At 41.1% G+C, this 20992-nt stretch overlaps 1 protein-coding gene across 1 annotated transcript in view; it reads right to left on the minus strand.

The window, feature by feature from the left end:
* NAALADL2 (N-acetylated alpha-linked acidic dipeptidase like 2) overlaps window positions 1–20992 on the minus strand; it is a 651889-nt gene that overhangs the window by 117658 nt on the left and 513239 nt on the right. Inside the window, exon 11 of the mRNA XM_039489638.1 lies at window positions 13151–13246. Coding sequence (XP_039345572.1) covers window positions 13151–13246 — 96 coding nt within the window. The remainder of the gene's footprint in view (window positions 1–13150; window positions 13247–20992) is intronic.

Raw genomic sequence — 20992 nt, forward strand, 5'->3', positions numbered from 1 at the left:
TTCGTACCCTCATGGATCGAGAAGCTGTTATAAGACCTGAGAGGAGGACAGCTCTCATTGCTCAAGAACTAGCCCACTACAACATCAATATAGCAGCATTAAGTGAAACAAGATTGCCTGGGGAAGATTCCTTGAGCGAACCAGGAAGTGGTTACACCTTCTTCTGGAAGGGTAAGACTGAGACAGAGGAAAGAATACATGGAGTTGGTCTGGCAATAAAAACCTCATTGATGCATCAACTCCCAGACCTTCCAGTGGGTATCAATGAAAGATTGCTGAAACTACGCTTCCCACTAAATGCCAAATGTCATGCCACCATCATCAGTGCATACGCACCCACTCTAACATGCTCTGACAACTCAAAGGAACAATACTATGAAGATCTCGACAGACTGATCAAGACCACACCTGTAACAGACAAACTACTTCTACTTGGATATTTCAATGCCCGAGTCGGGGCTGACAGCGAGAACTGGAAAGGAGTAGCCGGGCCACATGGTGTAGGCAAAATGAACAGCAATGGACTACTCCTTTTGAGCCTTTGTTCTGAAAATGACCTGACCATTACCAACACTCTGTTCCGACAAGCGGACAAATACAAAACGACGTGGATGCACCCTAGGTCCAAACAGTGGCATCTGATAGATTATGCCATTGTCAGAAGGCGAGACATCCGAGACGTACTGATCACCAGAATAATGCAAGGCGCAGAGTGCTGGACAGATCACAGATTAGTCAGGATGTCTCTTCAACTTCACATCGCTCTCTCTTGGCACAAACGCCCTAAGCATGTGCAACCTGCTTTCAACATAGCCAAACTGAAGGATGCTCAGTGTTTCAACAATTTCCAGAGGAGTCTTGATGACAAACTGACATCCCACGGACAATTGATCGGTACTGTAACCGAAAAGTGGGACCAGTTCAAGCAGATAGTGACTGACACAGCAATAACATCTCTTGGACCAAAGAAAAGAACACATCAGGATTGGTTTGATGAGAACCAAGAAGAAATATGCTCAGCACTGGAAGTAAAGAGAAAAGCCTTTATCGAATGGCAGAATGACCCCTCCTCAGTCTCTGAGACCATTTCAAGTACCTTCAGAGCAAAACACAGAAAGACCTCCGTCAGATACAAGACAACTGGTGGGAGAGCAAAGCCAACGAAATTGAGCACTATGCTGAGACTCACAACTCAAAGATGTTCTTCAGTGCTATTAAGACTGTCTATGGACCTTCTAAACCAAGGACCACCCCATTGCTCTCATCAGACAACACAACGCTGATTAAAGATAACGAAGGCATCAACAAAAGATGGCAAGAACACTTTAGCAACCTTCTCAATAGACCATCAACTGTGAATAATAATATCCTCAATGAAATTCCACAACAACCTGCTCTGACAGATCTTGACTTTCCGCCCACTATAGATGAGATTAAGAAAGTTGTTAGCCAGATGAGTTCAGGAAAAGCTCCTGGAAAAGATGGGATACCAGCAGAGAGATACAAAGCAGCAGGTCCAGCAGCACTAGCAGTGTTCCACAGCATGATCATCAGCATCTGGGAGGAGGAAAACATACCACAGGACCTCCACTACTGTTGTCTCTCTTTTCAAGAACAAAGGCAGCAAAGCAGAATGTGGAAACTATAGAGGCATATCCGTCCTCTCCATTGGTGGGAAGATCATCGCCCGCATCATCTTGAACCGCCTAATAGCCAGTATTTCCGAGGCAAATCTACCTGAAAGTCAATGTGGTTTCCGACCTGGCCGGAGCACAGTCGACATGGTGTTTGCTGTCAGACAAATACAAGAGAAGTGCATTGAACAGAATATGCACCTGTATGCTGTCTTCATAGATCTGACAAAGGCGTTTGATACCGTCAACAGGGAAGCCCTTTGGACCATTCTAACACGACTTGGCTGCCCAAGAAAATTTGTCCAGATTATACGCCTTTTTCATGACAGCATGACAGGCGAAGTATTGTCTGATGGAGCCACATCAGCCCCCTTCAACATCACCAATGGCATGAAACAATGATGTGTTCTCGCTACTGTCCTATTTAACCTGTTCTTTGCATGCGTCCTTAACCATGCAATGAAAGATCTGGACCGAGGTATATACTTGAAATACCGGCACGATGGTTCACTTTTTGACCTCCGTCGCCTGAATGCAAAGACTAAGACAGTGTAGAAACTCCTTCCAGAGGCACTCTTTGCCGACAACTGTGCCCTCATGGCTCACACTGAAAATGATCTTCAGCACATTGTCAACAAGTTTGCTGAGGCCTCGCAACTCTTCGGACTAACTATAAGCCTCGGAAAGACAGAAGTTCTTCATCAACCTGCACCTGGATCAAATGCTTCTGTCCCAAGTATCTCTATTGATGGCACTCAGCTTAAAGTAGTGGAGAACTTTAAATACCTGGGTAGTGTCATATCCAGTGATGGATCACTGAATAATGAGATCAACGCACGAATATCCAAAGCAAGCCAGGCACTTGGCTGTCTGCATGTCAAAGTTTTAAACCACCACAACATCCGGATGTCAACAAAACTGCTTATGTACAGAGCTGTTGTTCTCTCATCTCTTTTGTATGGGTGCGAAACATGGACATTATATAGGTGTCACATCAAGCAGCTTGAAGCATTCCACATGCGCTGCCTCCGCAACATCATGAAGATCCGCTGGCAAGACAAAGTGTCCAATCTCGAGGTCCTCAAGAGAGCCCAGATGACAAGCATCGAAATGATGATCATGAAGTCACAGCTACGTTGGACCGGTCATTTCAGCCGCATGGATGCCAACAGAATCCCCCGCCAGCTTCTGTATGGTGAGCTCTCCCATGGCATCCAGCATATAGGTCGTCCACGGAAACGTTACAAAGACACCATCAAAGCCAATCTGCAGTACAGCAGTATCAAACCTAGGGACCTTGAGGACGCCGCCAGCGACAGAACACAGTGTCGTGCAACAGTCAGAAATACCTGCATCGCTTTTGAGGAAGACCGCTGCCGGCGTCTACAAGAGGCACGCGAACGACGTCACAGAGCACCAGCAGTGCACAACCCACTGACCGCGAACTTCCCATGCACCCTCTGCAGCAAAATGTGCACCTCTAGAATTGGCTTGTACAGTCATTAGAGGGACTGAGAACAACAACAGATGATCTGCACAGATTTGTCATCATCGGATCGATGGACTACCAAGAAGTATGTAACAAATAAGATGTTTGTGATCTAAATGGATTATTTAAAAAGGAAATGTCAGAGATAGTGATACCGCTGTGTTCCTGGTACAGCTTCCTATAAAGTTTAGCTCCCTTGCTCTCACTCTCAGCAGAGAAGCCAGTGATTCAATAGTCATGGATACTTAAATGCCTCCTTCGGCCTCAAAAGGAAAGAAGAACTGAAATGCATTTGTGGGCACTTTGTGCATTGCCAATTCTTGTGCTACACCTGGTCTCTGGGTCAAGAGTAAACTTCATTTACCCCACAGTTTTGCAGTCATTCAGTTCAATTTCAAGAAAAGTGTTCACCTAAAGAGAAGGAGTTGGAGTGTAATATATCTTTTGTATGTCTATAACCTGAATGGGACTGAGATATTTTAACTCAAGAAGAAATAAAGGGTATTTCTCCCAGAAACAGAAGGGGGGGGAAGTATTTACTGAGGGACATTTGAAACACGCCAGTTATTAAGGTATAAAGGCATAAAGATTATAGATTATACAACTCCCTCATTGAAATTTAGTGTAATCAGCATCACTGATAACTTTCTCAAGAGCTAGTGGTCAGCTAGTGGTCTGGCTAGAAGCCAGAACTCATCAGAGAGCCAATTATGACATTTCTAGCACGCCTTTTGTCAGTTTGGTCTCTGCCAAAGTAGAATCAACGCAAAGGTTTCATTGCCGAGAATCCAAGTGCCGGCCCCATTGGCATTCTCTCAAGCACTGCTATTAAAGCTCTCAGCAATGTGCAGTTCCTAAGCAACGCATGTTGCCTATTAAAAGTTACACAAAAATATTTTAAAGCCAGTATTGTTAACTCACATAATCACAACTAGTTGATATGAAACTCTGTGAGACAGCTGCGGAATTGTATCGATGAGTCTTACTGAAACAAGTTAATATACCGTTAATGTTAATGGAATATCACCAGACTTACCCCAGTGTGCAAAGAGATTCAGGTTCAAGTTGTTTGCACTAATTCACATATTGCCTAGTCCTATGGTTAGGTACATTCCATGGCCAGCTGTAACGGTGCCTCGAGGCTCCAGCTGACAGATCACTAACTGTTGTTCTGCAACTTGCTCCAATAATGAAGACGGGCCAATGCTTGTTTACACGTTGGCTACTATGCCATTATAACACCACTTTTTCTACCATCAGGCAGTCCATATATTTCTCCCATTGTACAAAATCTTTTAACCCATCCCAGGCCTTCCAGCAAACAACCCCATATTTGCCTTCAAACTGCCAGGCTCTAACATATGCTGATCTGACAGCTATTCCGAGCCATCAGAGCACCTGCATGCTCTGATTATACACTGTTTGCCTCTTAATTAGACATTCATTCACCATTAATTTCACCTGGTGAATCCAGGAATACCTTTACCTTGAGGGTATTCATTGGGTTAGATTAGTTATGCTAATCAGCCACCATAGGCTGACAATTAACCCTAATTAGCTAATCCTTTACTCTTAAACATAACCCCAGGTATTTATGTTTTAAACTTTTCATAGATTCTAGTACCAGATAATTCACACATTAGATTTCATTAAGGTTCCACGGTACCTCTCTTTGAGAATGCAGCCAATGGGCACTTTCTCAGTGACTCCACTGGGCACAGGATCAAGGATTTTATGCACAGAACAAGTGCAATGTAGGCAGTTGCAGTTGAAGTTTCTCCCACACTGATCTTGCCAGTGTGCATCTGCTGCTATGGGTGAAAGACGGTCTCAGTCTCCGTGATCTGTTTGATCTGTGGCCTCTTTTTTTAGACTGACACTGAAATGCCAAATGTGGTAGTGGTCCTGTGCTGTGAACAGCGCTAAGAACTAGGCTCAGACCACAGTGTCAGCAGGCTACCTAGAAGCCAGTCGACAAGCCACACTTATTCTGGAAACAAACAGGTTTGGTGACCTGGTTTACCCACAACCATTTTAGCTCTCTGTGTGGACAGCAGCCATGATGAGCCAAGTATTTCACAAGCCACCCATATCTAATTTACATGCAGCTTGGCATTTGATAATACTGTTTTAACATTTACTTTGTGCATATCTTTCAATTGTACAGCATCTTCACAGCTGGATCAGAATAAATACATCCTGATTTAATAAAGTAATAATCACTATCCAACATATGAATTTCTTAATGCTGTGATTTTAACATTTTCTCGGCTTCTAAATCTCAATTTGATATGATAAAGCTACTCTGGCTTCAATGCATATATACTAACAGTGTCCTCAAAATCCAATTATGGGTAGATCTTCCAAGGGACATAGCATCATTCAAATCAAGCCCAAGCTGGTCACTAAAAGAGTCATGATTGTAATTTAAAATGCATTTTTTCTCACATAAGCAGCTGAGAAAGGGCAATGTTCTAATGGCATGGCACTCAGACTTTGATGCTTTCTAGGGAGATTTTTCTTTGGGCATTACAATTTGCTCAAGGAAAATTGAAGATTATGTATACAGGCATAGATTACTGTTAAAATATTAATTTGCACTAGCAGCTGATGGACACTATTCAAATTAGGAAATGCCAGGATTTGGAGCATTACACACATGATTACAATATACTATTGCCTGCTTTTTAGGCCTTAGCATGGACCAAGTGTCACAGAGCATCATGGATAAAGTCCTGGGGTAGCCCACAATTCTCTGAGTCTACCTACATTCAGACTTAATCATAATATTACCACACACGTAAAACATTGGGAACAGATTCATAACCTACAGCTCCAAAAATACAAAACAAGCCATCACCACCACAGGTGTCTCTACCTCTTGAGATAAGGAGCATAATTTTGCTAGCTCAGCAAATACCTGAATCAAATACCTGATATTTATTTTTACATCCCCTAGACAGCAGTGGTACAATATTCATATATATAGTATTTACAGTCTAAAATCAGCTGTTTAGAGCACAACTTGTAAAAACTTTGTTTCTTCACTCAGAGATTTGTAGAAAAGACAGGTTGACTGAAAAGACAGGTGGCGGATATGCAGATGGTTTATTGCTAATGAGGGCGTCACTTTCACTGTTACATTCATAAGGGCAGTCTATTAATTGGGCAATGCATTTAAAACATACATGATGTATTATTTTCTGAGTGTAAAGTGCATAGCATTTAAGAAAAACTCCCATTTGAAGATGGGATGGTACCACAGCTGGAGAAGCTGGAAGGGATGTATCCATTTTTAAGTAATACATGCAATTTCGGCAAGTACACTGATACTGCCTTTTCCATTTGGTTGTTTGATTTCATGTCATAAATCAGCAGGATTCTGTCCTCTGTATTTAAGCTGGGGACAGAACAGCTTCAAGAATGGAAGTCAGGTTTCAGACTCTCCCCCATCACAGAGTTTCAGAGCCCAGGCTCCAGCCCAAAGATCCACACTGCAATTTTTAGCCGTGCAGCCCAAGTCAGTTGCCCTAGGTCAGCCATGGCCATGCTGCGGGTGTTTTATTTCAGTGTAGACATAACGTACCATAAAACTCACAGAATTCAAAGCACTTTGTAAGTATCTATTCACAGTTACCAAAAATCAGACACTAGGTGCTAGATTCTCAGGTAGGGTAAATCCGTTACACCCACTGAAGAACTGGCCCAGTATTATAATAATTATATTAGTTATACAGGGGTAAGTGGGAGTAGACCCATTAATTGGTATTCTCTATGCATTATTCAGGTTCATGATTTTAGTGTGCAAGACAATTTCTTCTCATCATTTTATGAATATGCAGGAAGCAGAGTCAGATTAAATATGATAACCAACACTATCCATAGACCAAACTGCATGCTGCTTTGAATTCTGACGGCAATATAAGGGATCTCAAATCAAATTTGAATTGCCTTGTGCCAGAACTTCTAGGGTCAGCTCTAGTCAATACAATTCAGGAAAGCAGGACTCACATGCAGTAGGAATATGTCCATTTTTAAATCATAACCAGTGTGCCTATCAGTACAGTATATTTGGTGAAATGCTAGCCATTTACTCCCTTAATTTTGAAAAGACAAAATTCCTTTAACATGCTACATTATTTGGAGAAAGGACAATGTAATGATTAGCTTCAGTTTAAAAAAGGAATCAATTGTTGAAAGCCTCATTTTAAGGAACAATGTGCTTATAAGTAATAAAAGCAACTAACTGCAGAAGCTATAATATTTCAAGTAATATAATGAAAAACAATAAAATAAACCTCTTTATGATGGAAAACATGTAGTCAGTATAAACTCCAATTTCAGCAAATGAAACCTTTGTTTGAATTTAACTATACATTTGTGAATGAAGAAAGGCAAGACATGTCTGAAATTTCCCTCATGGGAAAGAGGGGTGCTTTAAAAACCTAGATCCAGTTTATGGGAGTTTGATTCTTTATTAGAAACAACATTCACTCTCCACATTTTACAGGTATATGCACTAGAATATTTTTTTCCACTTATTTAATATGTCAGAAAACATATAGTGCATCTCTCCATGGAGATATTCTGCATGGAATGACAATAATTTGATATAAAAATAGAGAACCTGGAGTGTTTTTTAATAAGGCATAATTTGACCACATAGCTTCAGAGTACCACACGGAAAATGTAAAGTATCCTTTCAGATACTTATATGCTTATAAATTTATTTAATTAACTATCTTTCTTTACTTCTTAAATCTAAATGATATTTCCACTTAAGAGACTCTGACAAAAGCCTGATCATTCAACCTGCCAAGGTACACCCAAGGTTTCCTATGTGTCTAGAGGATCGCATCAATAATTCTATTGACATCATTAATACAACTTGGCTTTGAAAATCATAATACCAAATAAAATAAGGATATTTTGTCTCTCTCTGTTTAACTCATAAAAGGCTACAGAACTTTATTTTCAAAGTTACAAGATCTTAAGAGATACGTTTCTGTATTCCTATCCACCACCTCTGTTTTACTTTCACTAGAATAACAATGCAGATCTTTATTTTCAGGCTGCAGTATTCCAAGAAAAACCAGTAGGCATACAATAACTAGTAAACTCGAAAATATTCTAATGGTTTGCTTTAAGACAGGACAAAAAGAAAAAAAAGAGGGGGAAAAAACCAAAAAACAAAAGAACCAAGTCTTATTTATCATTCATAAGAGTGAAGTACAATAGGCTGACTTCTACTACTATTCATATAGTGACCATGGATAAATGATCAAAAATAGAATGGGTAGAATAGGCACAATTTAAATGATCTATATCACCATGTAGCTGAAATTTCCTTTCTTTTACTAGATCAGACATTTCCATTAAGGGTGAACTGAAATGTGTTTTTTTCTTTTTAAAAGAAATAAAACTTTATCGAGCCTTTTCCCCCTCAGGGGGATCACATTGAAAAATCAATACGCATACAGTATACAGAAAATATTTTTAGAATTGGGAACATGCAGATGTATATATACACTGTCAGATTTTGTTCCCTACTAGTAATGTGAAACCCATGAGTTCTAACAGCTGAACAGATCATACAATTATTCCTTTTCAACCGTTCTCTCTTTTTTCCCTTTTCTCTCACTATAATTAATAGCTAGCTAAGTAACTTCAGAAACTGTACAAAGACACAGCAAAACAGAGTGTAGCGGTATAGAACCTAAAAACTGACTCTGTTTTGCCAGGTAGCTTTTGATACCAAAGAGGACTGAGAACATCAAGAAAATGTTTTTAAAAGCCTGACCATGAAGGCAAGAGAAGAAGTAGGACTGATTCTTGAATGCTGTTGCCCTGGATGAACTTCAATGTGTGCAATGATTCAAACCCATCCTTTTTTAAACTATTCTACTAGGCTATTTATTGCAGAATTAAGCTTTCTGCTGTGTAATAATTACAAAAAAAATATCTTACTATATCTCCCTTGTGTTTGCATTTTTCTTCTCACTCTTGTTTGTTTCTGAATTCTCTTTTTCTTCCTCGATTTCCCTCAGTTTTATTTTTCTATGTCCAGAAACTGTTCTCTCTGTCATTCCATCTCACTTCTTTCCCCTTATGCCTTTGTCTGTGTTGTGTTCTCTCCTGAAATCCCAATTTAAAATAAAAAAATAAAAAATTCCCTACTCCCCTTCAATTTCTCCCTCCTCCTTTCCTGTCTTTTTCCCATCCATCCTTCCCTTTGAATCCATCCTTCCCTGAGTCAGGACTGCAGAAGTTGGCCTCAAACATATAGATTCTGTCAAGCAAAGTCAATTAAAATTTGTATTTAAAGACCTCAGTGATGTGCGCAGTGAGCATGATATATTTGTGCGAAAGCCAGTCCAGAACTCCCTGCAATTCCAGTTTGCTATTTTCTGAACAACAATATGAATGAATAGTGTTATCCATGTCAAACAGGGATAGGGGTGCAGACATCTGGGCCCACCTCTGCTGCCTGATACACTTATGATTTTCTGAATTCTCTTCCTGTCCTCAAAGGTTTCAACTGCAGATCAGTAGTGCCATCAGGAGAGGAGGGTTAAGACAACAGAGAACCTATCAGCACTATTATTTGACCCCATACCCTTTGATTTTTATACAGACACAAGCTACATGAAAATATACAGGCTTTGGCACTCTCAATAGATTGCAGGCACCCAACCTACTGGATACGTCTCCCCTGGAGCTAGAGGTGTGACCACCAGCTTGAGGAGACATAACTGCACTAGTTCTGATTGAGACCATGCACTACAAATAGAAGCATTAGCACCGTGGCATGAGCAGCAGGATGAGCTAGCCACCTGAGTACAATCCTGTCCAAGACGCTAAGTACGTACTTGAGTGGCTAGTCCCTCCAGCCACAATAGCTACAATTCTATTTTTAGCACACTAGCTTGATGAGAGGTAGAACAGGTATGTCTCCTCAAGCTGGAAATTATACCTTCAAGATACTGTGTAGACATACCCACAGTCGGAGCACACTCAGGCGAGTGGTGTCCTCGGAATACAAGCTGACTGTGCTCTACCCTGATCTCTTTAACCGTCCCACTGACTAGTGATGTTCTAGCGCAAAGGCACATGAGAAAAGACGATGTGTGACTCTGAAATCAACAGTATTCCCAGCCCCCAGCATTCAAAAATCATGAATCAGGCCCTCAAAAAAATCACAAGACTATTAAAAAAGAAATTATGATTTTTAAGCCAATAAATTTTAAGCTCTCTTTGCCCTCTGGATTTTAGAGACTAAGCTGTGCTCAGGTCATGTTTTCCAGCTTTTCTCTGCAACCAGGAGGGCTAATGAAAGCTGAGATTCTCACAAATCCAGGAGTTGGAGCCTTAAGAAAAAACAACAAATAAAGTGAGACATGCTATAAAATCACAGGAGTTGTCAGCACTGCAACACTCAAACTTTCAAAGTTATACAGTCTGTTAGTGCTACAGCAAACTGCAAGCATTCATCATCATCATCTACACTGCTGCTCTTCAAGACTCTTAGGACTTGTTTTCTTATAGAACTTTGACTATCTGATATTAATTTTTTGCATTTGACAGTGAGTTCATGTGAATAAATAAAATATTAAGTACTTGGTAGGCAATCCACACTGTAGTATCTGCTCTGTATCATCTCCTCTGGAGTCCAACTCCTGACATTCAGACTTCTGATATAACCATATACTTTATTCTGGCTATTTCACTACACATATATTGTATATAAAAACATGCCCATATCCATATTGTACATTCTAAGCATGGACATCACTGAACGTACACAGTAAAATGGCAGTTGAGTCAAAATGTTTTGCAGTACATTTATGCTACCACATATGGCCAGAATAATTTAAGCCACTTTCTTTTATACGTTACCCCTTTATCTAAATTTCTCCAAGTACATACCTGTACTTTGAAAGAATTAAGAGCAGGTACCACTAATAATATAAAAAATGATCTGTCACGTTGTAACCCATAGCATGGAAATCAGGGTCAGGCGAGTAGTTACTGTACTGCATTCTACACAGTTTTATCCCAAGAGACTTGCGATGAGAAGTTGTGAAACTACTATAAAATCATGTGTGATATTCCAAAATATTAAGAGGCAACTCTCTCATTACTTTATTAAAGCATGTTTTTTCTAGACTAATCAACAGGTATCGAGGGACTATTCAAAGGCAGATTATTCATCATGGTCATGGTTCATCATGAAACTATGATTCATTAAATGATTCACACCTCCTCCAGCCTCCAGGTTCAAGGATGGGGTTCTTATGATCTCCTTTTAAGTTGCTTTGGCATGAAGGACCCTGTCATAACAACCATGTTTCCTGCCAGGAAGGACCAGAGGGGACTCCCCCATCCCCTCTGCTCCTTAATTTTCTGTGCTCCCAGCCTCTTGCAGCCTGAGGTTCAAAAGACCATGTCTATTTTTTTTTAAATCCAGAGGAGTTACTATCTGTCTTGTCTGAAGCTACGCCTGCATGCTAAAATCTGCACCCTGATAATCCTCAGGATTTTTTTCGTTAGACGTGTGTCCACAGCAGCTGCTTTTCTAAATGAAATAACTCCAAATGTGCAAAGAATTCAGTTCACAAGGCCCATGTATTTGTAGCTTATAAGACATCCTGTTCTTACACTCTTATAACTTAAGAAAAAGCATCTGATTGCATTAAGTTCAATTTGTTTGTAGTCTTACATCTTGTTAGAGCCAGGGCTTATTGGAGCTGTAGCAGGGATTATTCACAGCGGGAGAGGGGTGGGGTCTACTAGTGGCTGCGGCTGGGGATTAGCTCGCTCATAGTTGCAGTGCTTCCTCTTAATGGTGTGTCCCTCTAGCCAGGTCATTATACAGTTTTCCCCTTCAAGGGTAAAAACATCTCACCTGATCAGCTGTCTGGGTGCCATTCCAGGCATTCTTCCCATTCAAGACTGACACTTTCTCTGAGGAATTTAGGCCTGGCTACTATTCCAGGCTCCAGTGGAGGGACCCTAGGCCCAGCTCCTCCCTGCGGCCCTTTTCCTACCACCAACTTTCTCTCTTTATAAGCCTATTCCAGCTCCTCCCCCAGCTAGGCTTCATCAGTCATTAGGCCTTATCAGTCCTTGGCTCTCCTGCAGATGAAGCATGTAAGGTTAATTGGCCTATTTCACCTGTTCAGGTTTTGTATGGGGGTAGACACCCCGTCACAGGAAGGATGTGAGGAGGAAAGAGGAAATGAGAGCATCTTGGAGGATCAGGGAGAGGTTGCTAGGATATATTAGCAGGTTGTTTGAAGGGATACTCAGGTCATATTAGAAGGCTGAGAGACGAGCCAGAAAACATTCAGATATTTTAGATAAGCATTTGACCTTTGTCTTGTCAGGTTGGCCATTCATCAGAAGCTAGCAGACAATACAATAATACTATATCTCTTCCACTGGCAGAACCCAAGCGAGGGGCTGTCCAAAACCAAAAAGTCATACAACCTCCAATAACCTCTTCTCTACTGGGGAGGCTGGCGCCAGCCAGTGTAGCTCAGAAAATGAGTTGGCCACCTTATCTGGAAGGTGCACTGATTCAGTGCCACCCTTCAGAAGGATCCAGGAAGAATTCCTGTGGTCTCCAAACCCATAACTTAGCCATTCACTTGTAGTAGATTTCCCACAAAAAGCATGGTGATGGAAGTGCAACACTCTGCCATCCATTTGGAGTCAATCTACTGCACCATTGGTACCAATTCAACTGTGCAATGTGTCACTGACCATGAGAAAGAAAGTTACATAAAATACAGCTTATATAGGTTTACAAGTTTTCTTGGTTCATGCAATCTCATCAGTATCCCCAGTAGTGCACATAACAATACTAATTTGACTGAAAGACATGTTACTTTTAGCTATGAAATAAACAGACCCCTAGGAAGGAGACATTTCATCTTTGAAAACAGCTTGTCTGACTAACAAGCACAATTTGCCAACATGAAATAAAGCATTTGTGACTCAGGTAAGGCGTCTCAATTTCCCTTACCTTAGCAATGGTCTCATGCAGGTTGAACAAGGGATCCAGCTCTTCAGTTACTGTGTTATGTGCAGGAAAGAGAGCTTCAAAGAGAAAGCTTGGACTCTGTGGAAAAGGGAAGAGAAACCTCTTAGGACTCCAAATGATTTCCTTCATCAGATGCTTATTGGATTTCGTTTCAAGATTCAAAGGACTGCACATTGTTTTAAAGTTTGTGCTGATTAGTAGAGTTCATCTTACTGATCTAAAGGACTCATTCCAAGCCGCTGAAACAGACACCAAGAGCCTAGTTTTATAACTGTTTCTGGAAGGATGGTTGTCTTCATAATTATATTTCCCAATAAAGCTGAGTCTTCTACCTAGAAGTAGAAGATCCACACTGATTTCATTTTAAGCTAGCTAGCAATTTGATATTTGAGGTGATCAATTATGTTTAGTGTTCAGAAGATATACACATATGATAATAAGGTGGGGGAGAGAGAGAGAGATCCTGTGTAGGAGTAATTCCATACACACATACAGGCCATTAATTTTTATGTGATGTGCACTTCTTTTTGCACAATAAGCAAGGAGGAGGTCAGATTGGCCCTGTCAAAGGCTCACGCGAGCCCAGCGCCTGATGGAGTGGATTTGCCTCAGACTTACAGAAAACAAATTAATGCTGAACTCAAGATAGCCACCTACATGTTAAACTCCTTAACATAAACAATATTCATTCACAGAGGTCCACAGCAAATACTAATCAAGGTTGCGGTCCTGACTGGCCAGGTTACTTGGCTTAGATCAGGGAGATCGATCCTTCCTTTCCTCCCTCCCTCTCCTGGATTTACCCAAATGTGTCCCCCTAGCAGAAACAGCCATCTCTTTTTATCTGGCCTGCTGGGCCTTGATTGGCCTCTACCTACTCCTGCCCCATCTAGGTGCCAGAGGACCAACTCTTGCTGGTTCTGCCGGCAGCTCATCATGGCAGGCCCCTCTAAGCCACCGCTGGAGAGGTAAACTTGCTTTTCTTCCCTTGCAGCAGGATACCTTCTTAGGGTGGGATGCACTAAGGCAGGGTGCATGAAGGCAGTGGAGCCTCTGGCAAGGGACAACTGCCAGGTACACCCCATCACAGCCCCTTTGTTGTCACAAGCAAGAATTGTCCATACTGTAATGTACTCCACATGGAATCTAAACACCATACTAAACTTACTCTCTCAAGAGAAGTTTGATTTTATTTATTTATTTTACAAAAACTGATCAGGATCTGGTTGGATTTAGAATATTATGAAGCCAAACCTGATTCTAAACTGGCTGGGGACCTGGATTAAGAGAGTTCCATGCATAAATACTAACACCCAGAAAAACTTTCTAAAACCAAGCATGTGAAATAAGTGCATGAAACAGTTAGGAAAAGAAATCTGCACCACTGTTTTATGTTTACGGTGAGCAGTGTGTGCAGGGAGAGAAAGGAACAGAGCTGTTAATCTTATTATTTGTACCACCTCACTGGACTCTGTATAATTTGAAGGGTTTCTTATGAATTCTCTGCAGAATGACTGTTATCCTATAATCCTTTATCTGAAAACCCTCCCAGAATTTCTAAAATCCAGTTTCCAATTAAGGCAGGGCAATCTCAGAGCAGATGTCTGTCTTCTTTCAGAGGCCACTCATCTTTCTCTGTGAAGGGGACACAGACATTAACTGCCACTCATCAAGGGGCTAAGTAGAGAATGTATTATTAGTGAAATTAATTTATATTTAAGGTGCAAATAATGGCATCTTGGGGCAGGAACTGTGTCTTCATAGGGTTTTGTACAGCACCTAGGAAAATGTGGCCCCGATCCTCATTGGGTCCTCAGAGTGCTATTACAATACAAGTAAGCTGAATTTGCGCCCTCGGATCAGAAGTGCCTAAATCATTCTGCAGTAAGTACTGTGTTTACATGGCTATAAAATTAACAGTGGTGCATGTCTAAATTCTTTTGGGATTAAGTTGCAAGGAGGATCGAGTGCAGACTATGATATGGCTGAAGAAATCCTGAATTTGAGTTGACTGTCTTATCTATTCTGGCTATTCCCAGCTGATTATGACAGACCTGTGGGCAGTACTGACAGATATTACAGAACTTTCTACTGGATGATGAACCGATGGATACCTATGCCTGTCAGACTAACATCTTTGAGGTTTCTCCATCCAGATGTTTATTGATGTTCAATAGCCTCTGCCCATATCTGCCAGAAAAGACTCCTACCTAGTATGCACATATATTAAAGTTGTGCCTTTGGGAACTGTAAATCTGGCAACCATGTTTAATCATGTAGCCAGAACATTATTTCCAGTTAGAGATTGCATGCTGTGAAGTGGTGAAACAAAGCTTTGGTTAAAAACAACGTTAACACTGCTCTGAACTTTAACTGGACTCATGTGTAATGCCTGCACCCTCCAACCTTTTCCACTTGCTTCTGATACCTAGGAACGTTCTCGGGAACTGAGCTGGAGGGAGAGAAACTAGAGGCTTTGTTTTAGCTCATGCACAATTTATACCCATGGCCGAGCCTGGCTCTTTCATACAATGGGTTTTAGGTTTTGTGAAGGGCAAGCAGAAACGCTATTTTGGCAAAAGCTTTAGTTGGTCTTAATTCCAATGAAGTCTCATCCTTCCAAGTTAAAAAATGAACAGCCCATAAAAGATATGTGAATTATGCATCCACTGGTGGGTACAGTGGTATCTCTGTAATATACATATTGAGACAAGGAAAGTCAATGGGAGCAGGGGGTGGGCAGGTAAAATTTGTCCCATCATTTGTAATTCTATAACACTTTGAAGTTTGGAGGAAAAACAGATATATCGATACACAGACATATAAAATGTATCAGTCAATGTTCCCCTTTCGTCCTGGGGTGACTTTTCCTGATGCTTTCCCACTAGTCCCAAAACTTCCTTAAAAATAATATGATGGAATTAGCACACAGATGTATGAGTGAACACAAAGATTTGGACATTGTATAATTTGTCATAGAAGTATCGGAATAATAAATGATGTAATACATTGCTTGACGTTATTCTTCCCCTCAGAGGAATATCACATTTTTTGTAAGATCTCAGATAAGAATACACATGAAGTCATTTATTATAAAGATACAATACAGACATCAGGACTGATTCATAACACCTATTCATCTTTATTTTAAATGTTTATACAGGAATTGGCTCTCAGAGCAAGACCACTTCAGTTATGGCGGGTAGTCTGTCTAACGCAGCAGCACTAATGCACTTAATCATTATCCACACAACTGCAATCAATCAATCAATAACTTAGAAACAATTACATTATTTTTTCCTTATTCTTATGTACCTTATTAAAAGTAACCGAAGGAAACGATTACAACATTAGATTTGCCATACCAGATATGATAATTGGTCCACCTAGTCCTGTACTCTACCTCTAGACTTGAGACTTGATGCAGCATATGTAGCACACGCGCACATATATCTCTCTGTAGTGAAGTTGTATTTGTGTATGCTGTTTGGGATGTCTGTCCCTTTTAGACGCTGACCTCCGTATGAACTTCCTATGTGTCCCCCTTTCCTGTGTGCAGGCACTTCCTTCCAGACTACCATAAGGTTAGGCAGTGAGACTTATACATTCATAAACATGTTCCAGTTGTTACCTGTACTTGACTCGGCTGAATGTCTGTTCCCAGGAAGACACAATGCCCATTATCCCAATGAATGTATCGATTAGGCCTAAGATATATGTAAGAGGAAAATTCCTTCCAACTTCTGCAGGCAAACAGCTAACCCCATGAATCACAAGGTTTATTTCTTAATCTCATTCTTGCCTTACGTTTCTGCAAACATCAATTTGTGAATTGCTCAGTTCAGCATTTATACTCCAGAAAATCCACATTTTACTCTGCACCACTACAAAAGTGTGGAGAATACTCTGAAAGAGAAGATACCTTCTTTGTGTATATAACAAAGCAGCCTCTGAAAGAATCTGCAAATATCTATTACCAAATAGACCAAGATTGTCAAAAATAGAATCCTAGATTCTGGCTCCTAAGACACCTACATAAGTGGCTTGATTTCCTGAAGTGCCGATCACTCAATAGCACTCACTGAAGTTAATTGGAGCTTCTTTGTACTCAGCAGTTTTGAAAATCAGGCCACTTGTCCAGGTGCGGACAGATAGCCAACTTTAGGCTCCTAGTTTTAAAAAATCTTGTCCAAAGCTTTTATGCTAAAATCTATTTTGAGCAGAAATGTCCTTTTAACCCACCACAGTTTTTATATATAAAGAATCAATGTATGTCATAAATAAAAGAGCTGTGTGCCGCATCCCAGTACTACATTCTAAACTATTTTAATTACTGTACTGTTGACTTGTTAATCACTCCCAGCGGTTATTCTGCATTGCTAGAACTTTAAGCAAAAGGTGCTGCACAATACACACCAGCAGTACTCTGAAGGTGCACAAAATGGCAGCACAAAATGGCACCTGGCATATGGTGATCATCATCATTAGCCAACAAGGAAAGAGAATCTGTGCACAATCCTGTTTGATGCTGCGAGAACTTTGATCAGCAGCCATCGATCAAAGCTCTTCTTCTTTCAAATGGAATTACACAAACATAATTTTCTGTCACATTACAGCTGATGCAGAACACCATATGACTTTATGATTGATGTAAGGGCTTCAAAAAATCATTGACATATGTCACAGCACTGGAAGCAGAACAGCTAGCTTTTGCAATATTTCTAAGGTGAAAAGTTAAAATAAGTGATGTGAGGGCAGAGATGGCAACACAGCACATTAATTATTACTCAGATACAGAATTTATTCATGCTGCGGGGGGAGGGGACATCATCAGAACTAGTTCAAAACTGTGTGTGTCAAAGTTTGAATCTGTTTGGTTTTAATACTCAACCCCCATCACCCACGCCACCACTAGGATCTTTCTTTAAGTCCCTTCTTCCTTTTGCTAGTCACACAATTCTCATAGATCATCCCTACGCCATAATCTGGTAGTCTCCTGAACTACCATAGCTAACAGCCAAAGGAGAAAGTTATATCAAATAACTCTAGTTAAAGTCAAGTAAATACGGTCTTTAATGGGGACTGGCAGCTAAAACACTAGCTGTCACTTCCAAATGTGTGGAGGAGTGACTAGGAGCCAGATTACCCTCCACCTCTAGGAAGTGACAGCACCTCCTGGAGGACCTCCTCACAGAACTTCCTCTGCATCTGCCGCTCAAGTAAGAGAAATTTTGGTCTTCCAGATCTGTACAGTGGATACTCACCAAGGCACCCCAGGAGAAACAGGTTCTATCCCCACAGATACTAGCTCTGACTCCCACTGATGGTCTGATTCCCTCCGGAAGCATGTTGCCATTACTTATTCCACTCCTGTGTTTGCATCCTCGCCTTTTGTTGCTCTGACAGTGGTTTAGAGTTCTCATAATATAATTTTCATAACATATATAAAAGTACTGCATGTAATCCCCAAAGTCCCAGTGTAATGCCTTTTGCTCCTCTTTGAATCTGTCTTCTTGAAAGGAAAAACTGACAGGCAAAAAACACCTTTATTTTGAACTCAGCTCCAGAGAGCATTCTTTTCCCCCTCAGCTTCCTTTCAAAATTATCAGTTATCCTTATCTTCCCAGTACTCATTTAATGAAGCATTCTGTAAAATTAGAAAGACATTGATGTTCCACTTTTCAAACAATGGGTCATTTCTGATTAAACTTCGATTGAACATTCAACTTTCAATCTTAAAACAAATTGCCTCCTTTTCTTTTTAATTTGGACCCAATTTCCTGCTGCCCTCAGGTCTCTTGACAGTAATTAATTGATTTATGAATCAATTAAAGGGGATGGGAAATGCAAAAAAACCACCTTGCTTCCTTTCATTTATTTACGAGGGATATATGAATTGAAAGCTACTCTCTGTTTACTAGGCTCATTTTCTTGACTAATCCCATCCTTTCCCAATTAATAAGCTATACAGAATGGTTCCCTTTCATTTTCTGGGCACTACATTTGCAATCCCTTGTGTCCTTAGTTACAGTGCTCTTTCTATTTAGATTGCACCTTTCATCCAACACACTTTAAACATTAATTAAACCTCACAGCATCTTTGGGTATTGAGTTTAAAATGTGGAAAGTATCATTCCATGTTTTAGAGAGCCACAGTTGTTGCCATTAAAAATCAGCATTTACCACACAGTGCATTTCCCCTCTACTTAGAATAGCAGGGCTGGCCTTACCATGAGGCAAACTGAGCCGGCCACCTCAGGGGCCAGACTGGGGGGTGGGGGGGTGCCACTAGGACCCAGAGTGTATTGTGCCTGCTGCTGGGGCATATGTATTCTCTCTGCTCTAGATGCACAGAGATGGTGGAGTGCTGCGCTGGAGGAAGGAGGGCACAAGAGACATAACAGGCAGGCAGGAGAAAAGGTGAGAGGGAATAACAGAAAGCAGCAGGAGCTGCAGCGAGAGAGAGGAGGAGGAGCCTCTTATGTACCTCTCTAGCACCGCCAGGAGCCTGGACTGATTAACACCAGCTTCTCAGGGAGCTTCCTGTTTCCCTGAACCCACTTGAGGAGAACAGGCAGTTAACTGAAGTAGTAGGAGCCAGTTAGGCCCTTAAGATGCTGATATCTTCCCTCACTCAGGCCCTGCTACCAGCCTGCTTATTTGTCCCCTTCAATTGAGTGTTGAGAGCCACTATAGCTGGCACAGAACAGCAGTCATGAGTGAAAGAAGAAAACGCCCCTCTGGGGCAGCATTCAGAAAAAGCAAGAAAGCAAAGGAAGCTTTTCTATTTAAGCAGGAAGGAGCTCTCCTGAGTTACATAGACACATGTTCATGGTGAGCCTTCCAGCGCCAGTGAGGATGTGAGTGGTGAGGAGATGCTTGATCTTCCAGTTAGTCAGAGTGCAGGTGACCTGGCAGCTACTGCAGCATCCATATCTCCATCTCAAATGGATGTAACCATGCACATTCCTGAAGCAAAGTGTTGATCAGAGAAGAGTGTGGTGGAGGTGCAAGAAAGAGCTGCTGCTGAATTTAGTTCCTTAAGTCTAGATGATCCAGGACTGTGGACCCACTTGAGCAGTAGCCTGAGTGACTTCCTTGTACTGCATGGGCCACAGCAAGAAAAAACTTCATGTTCCCCAAAGACAATGAAAATAGAAGTTTCCATCCAAACATTACTGGCATGAAATCCCCAATGGTGACAAAGTGGAGAGGCCATCGCTTATGCACTCAAAAACCCAGAATGCTGCATACTGTTTTTGTTGCAAACTCTTCCAGTCTAATGTTTCAGCCACATTGGGTTCTACAGGAACAAAGGACTGGAAAAATATGGCTAGAAATCTGGCATGCCATGAGAAGGCAGCAAATCACCAAAGAGCATTCCATAGGTGGAAAGAGCTTGAGATGAGACTAAGGCTAAAAGCCACCGTAGATAATCAGCATCAAGAAAAGTTTGCATCAGAGTCTCTTTACTGGCAAAATGTTCTGAAAAGGTTCATTGCCATTGTGAGAATGCTTGCTACCCACAACCTAGCACTGCATGGCACTTCAGATCAGCTGTCTGTGCCAAACAATGGAAACTTCCTTAAAATTGTGGCGCTGATGGCTGAGTTTGATGCATACTCCAGGAGCATCTAAGAAGAGTCATCACTCAAGAAATGTACACACACCACTACCTTGGGAAAACAATTCAAAATGAGATCATACAGTTACCGGCAACGAAAGTCAAACAGAAGATTGTGGCAGATCTGAAGTCAGCAAGATATTGCTCTGTTATTCTGGACTGCACACCTGACATCAGCCATACGGAACAAATCACTTTAA

The sequence above is a fragment of the Mauremys reevesii genome, linkage group 9 (assembly GCF_016161935.1).
Source record: "Mauremys reevesii isolate NIE-2019 linkage group 9, ASM1616193v1, whole genome shotgun sequence".
NCBI classification, from domain to species: domain Eukaryota; kingdom Metazoa; phylum Chordata; order Testudines; family Geoemydidae; genus Mauremys; species Mauremys reevesii.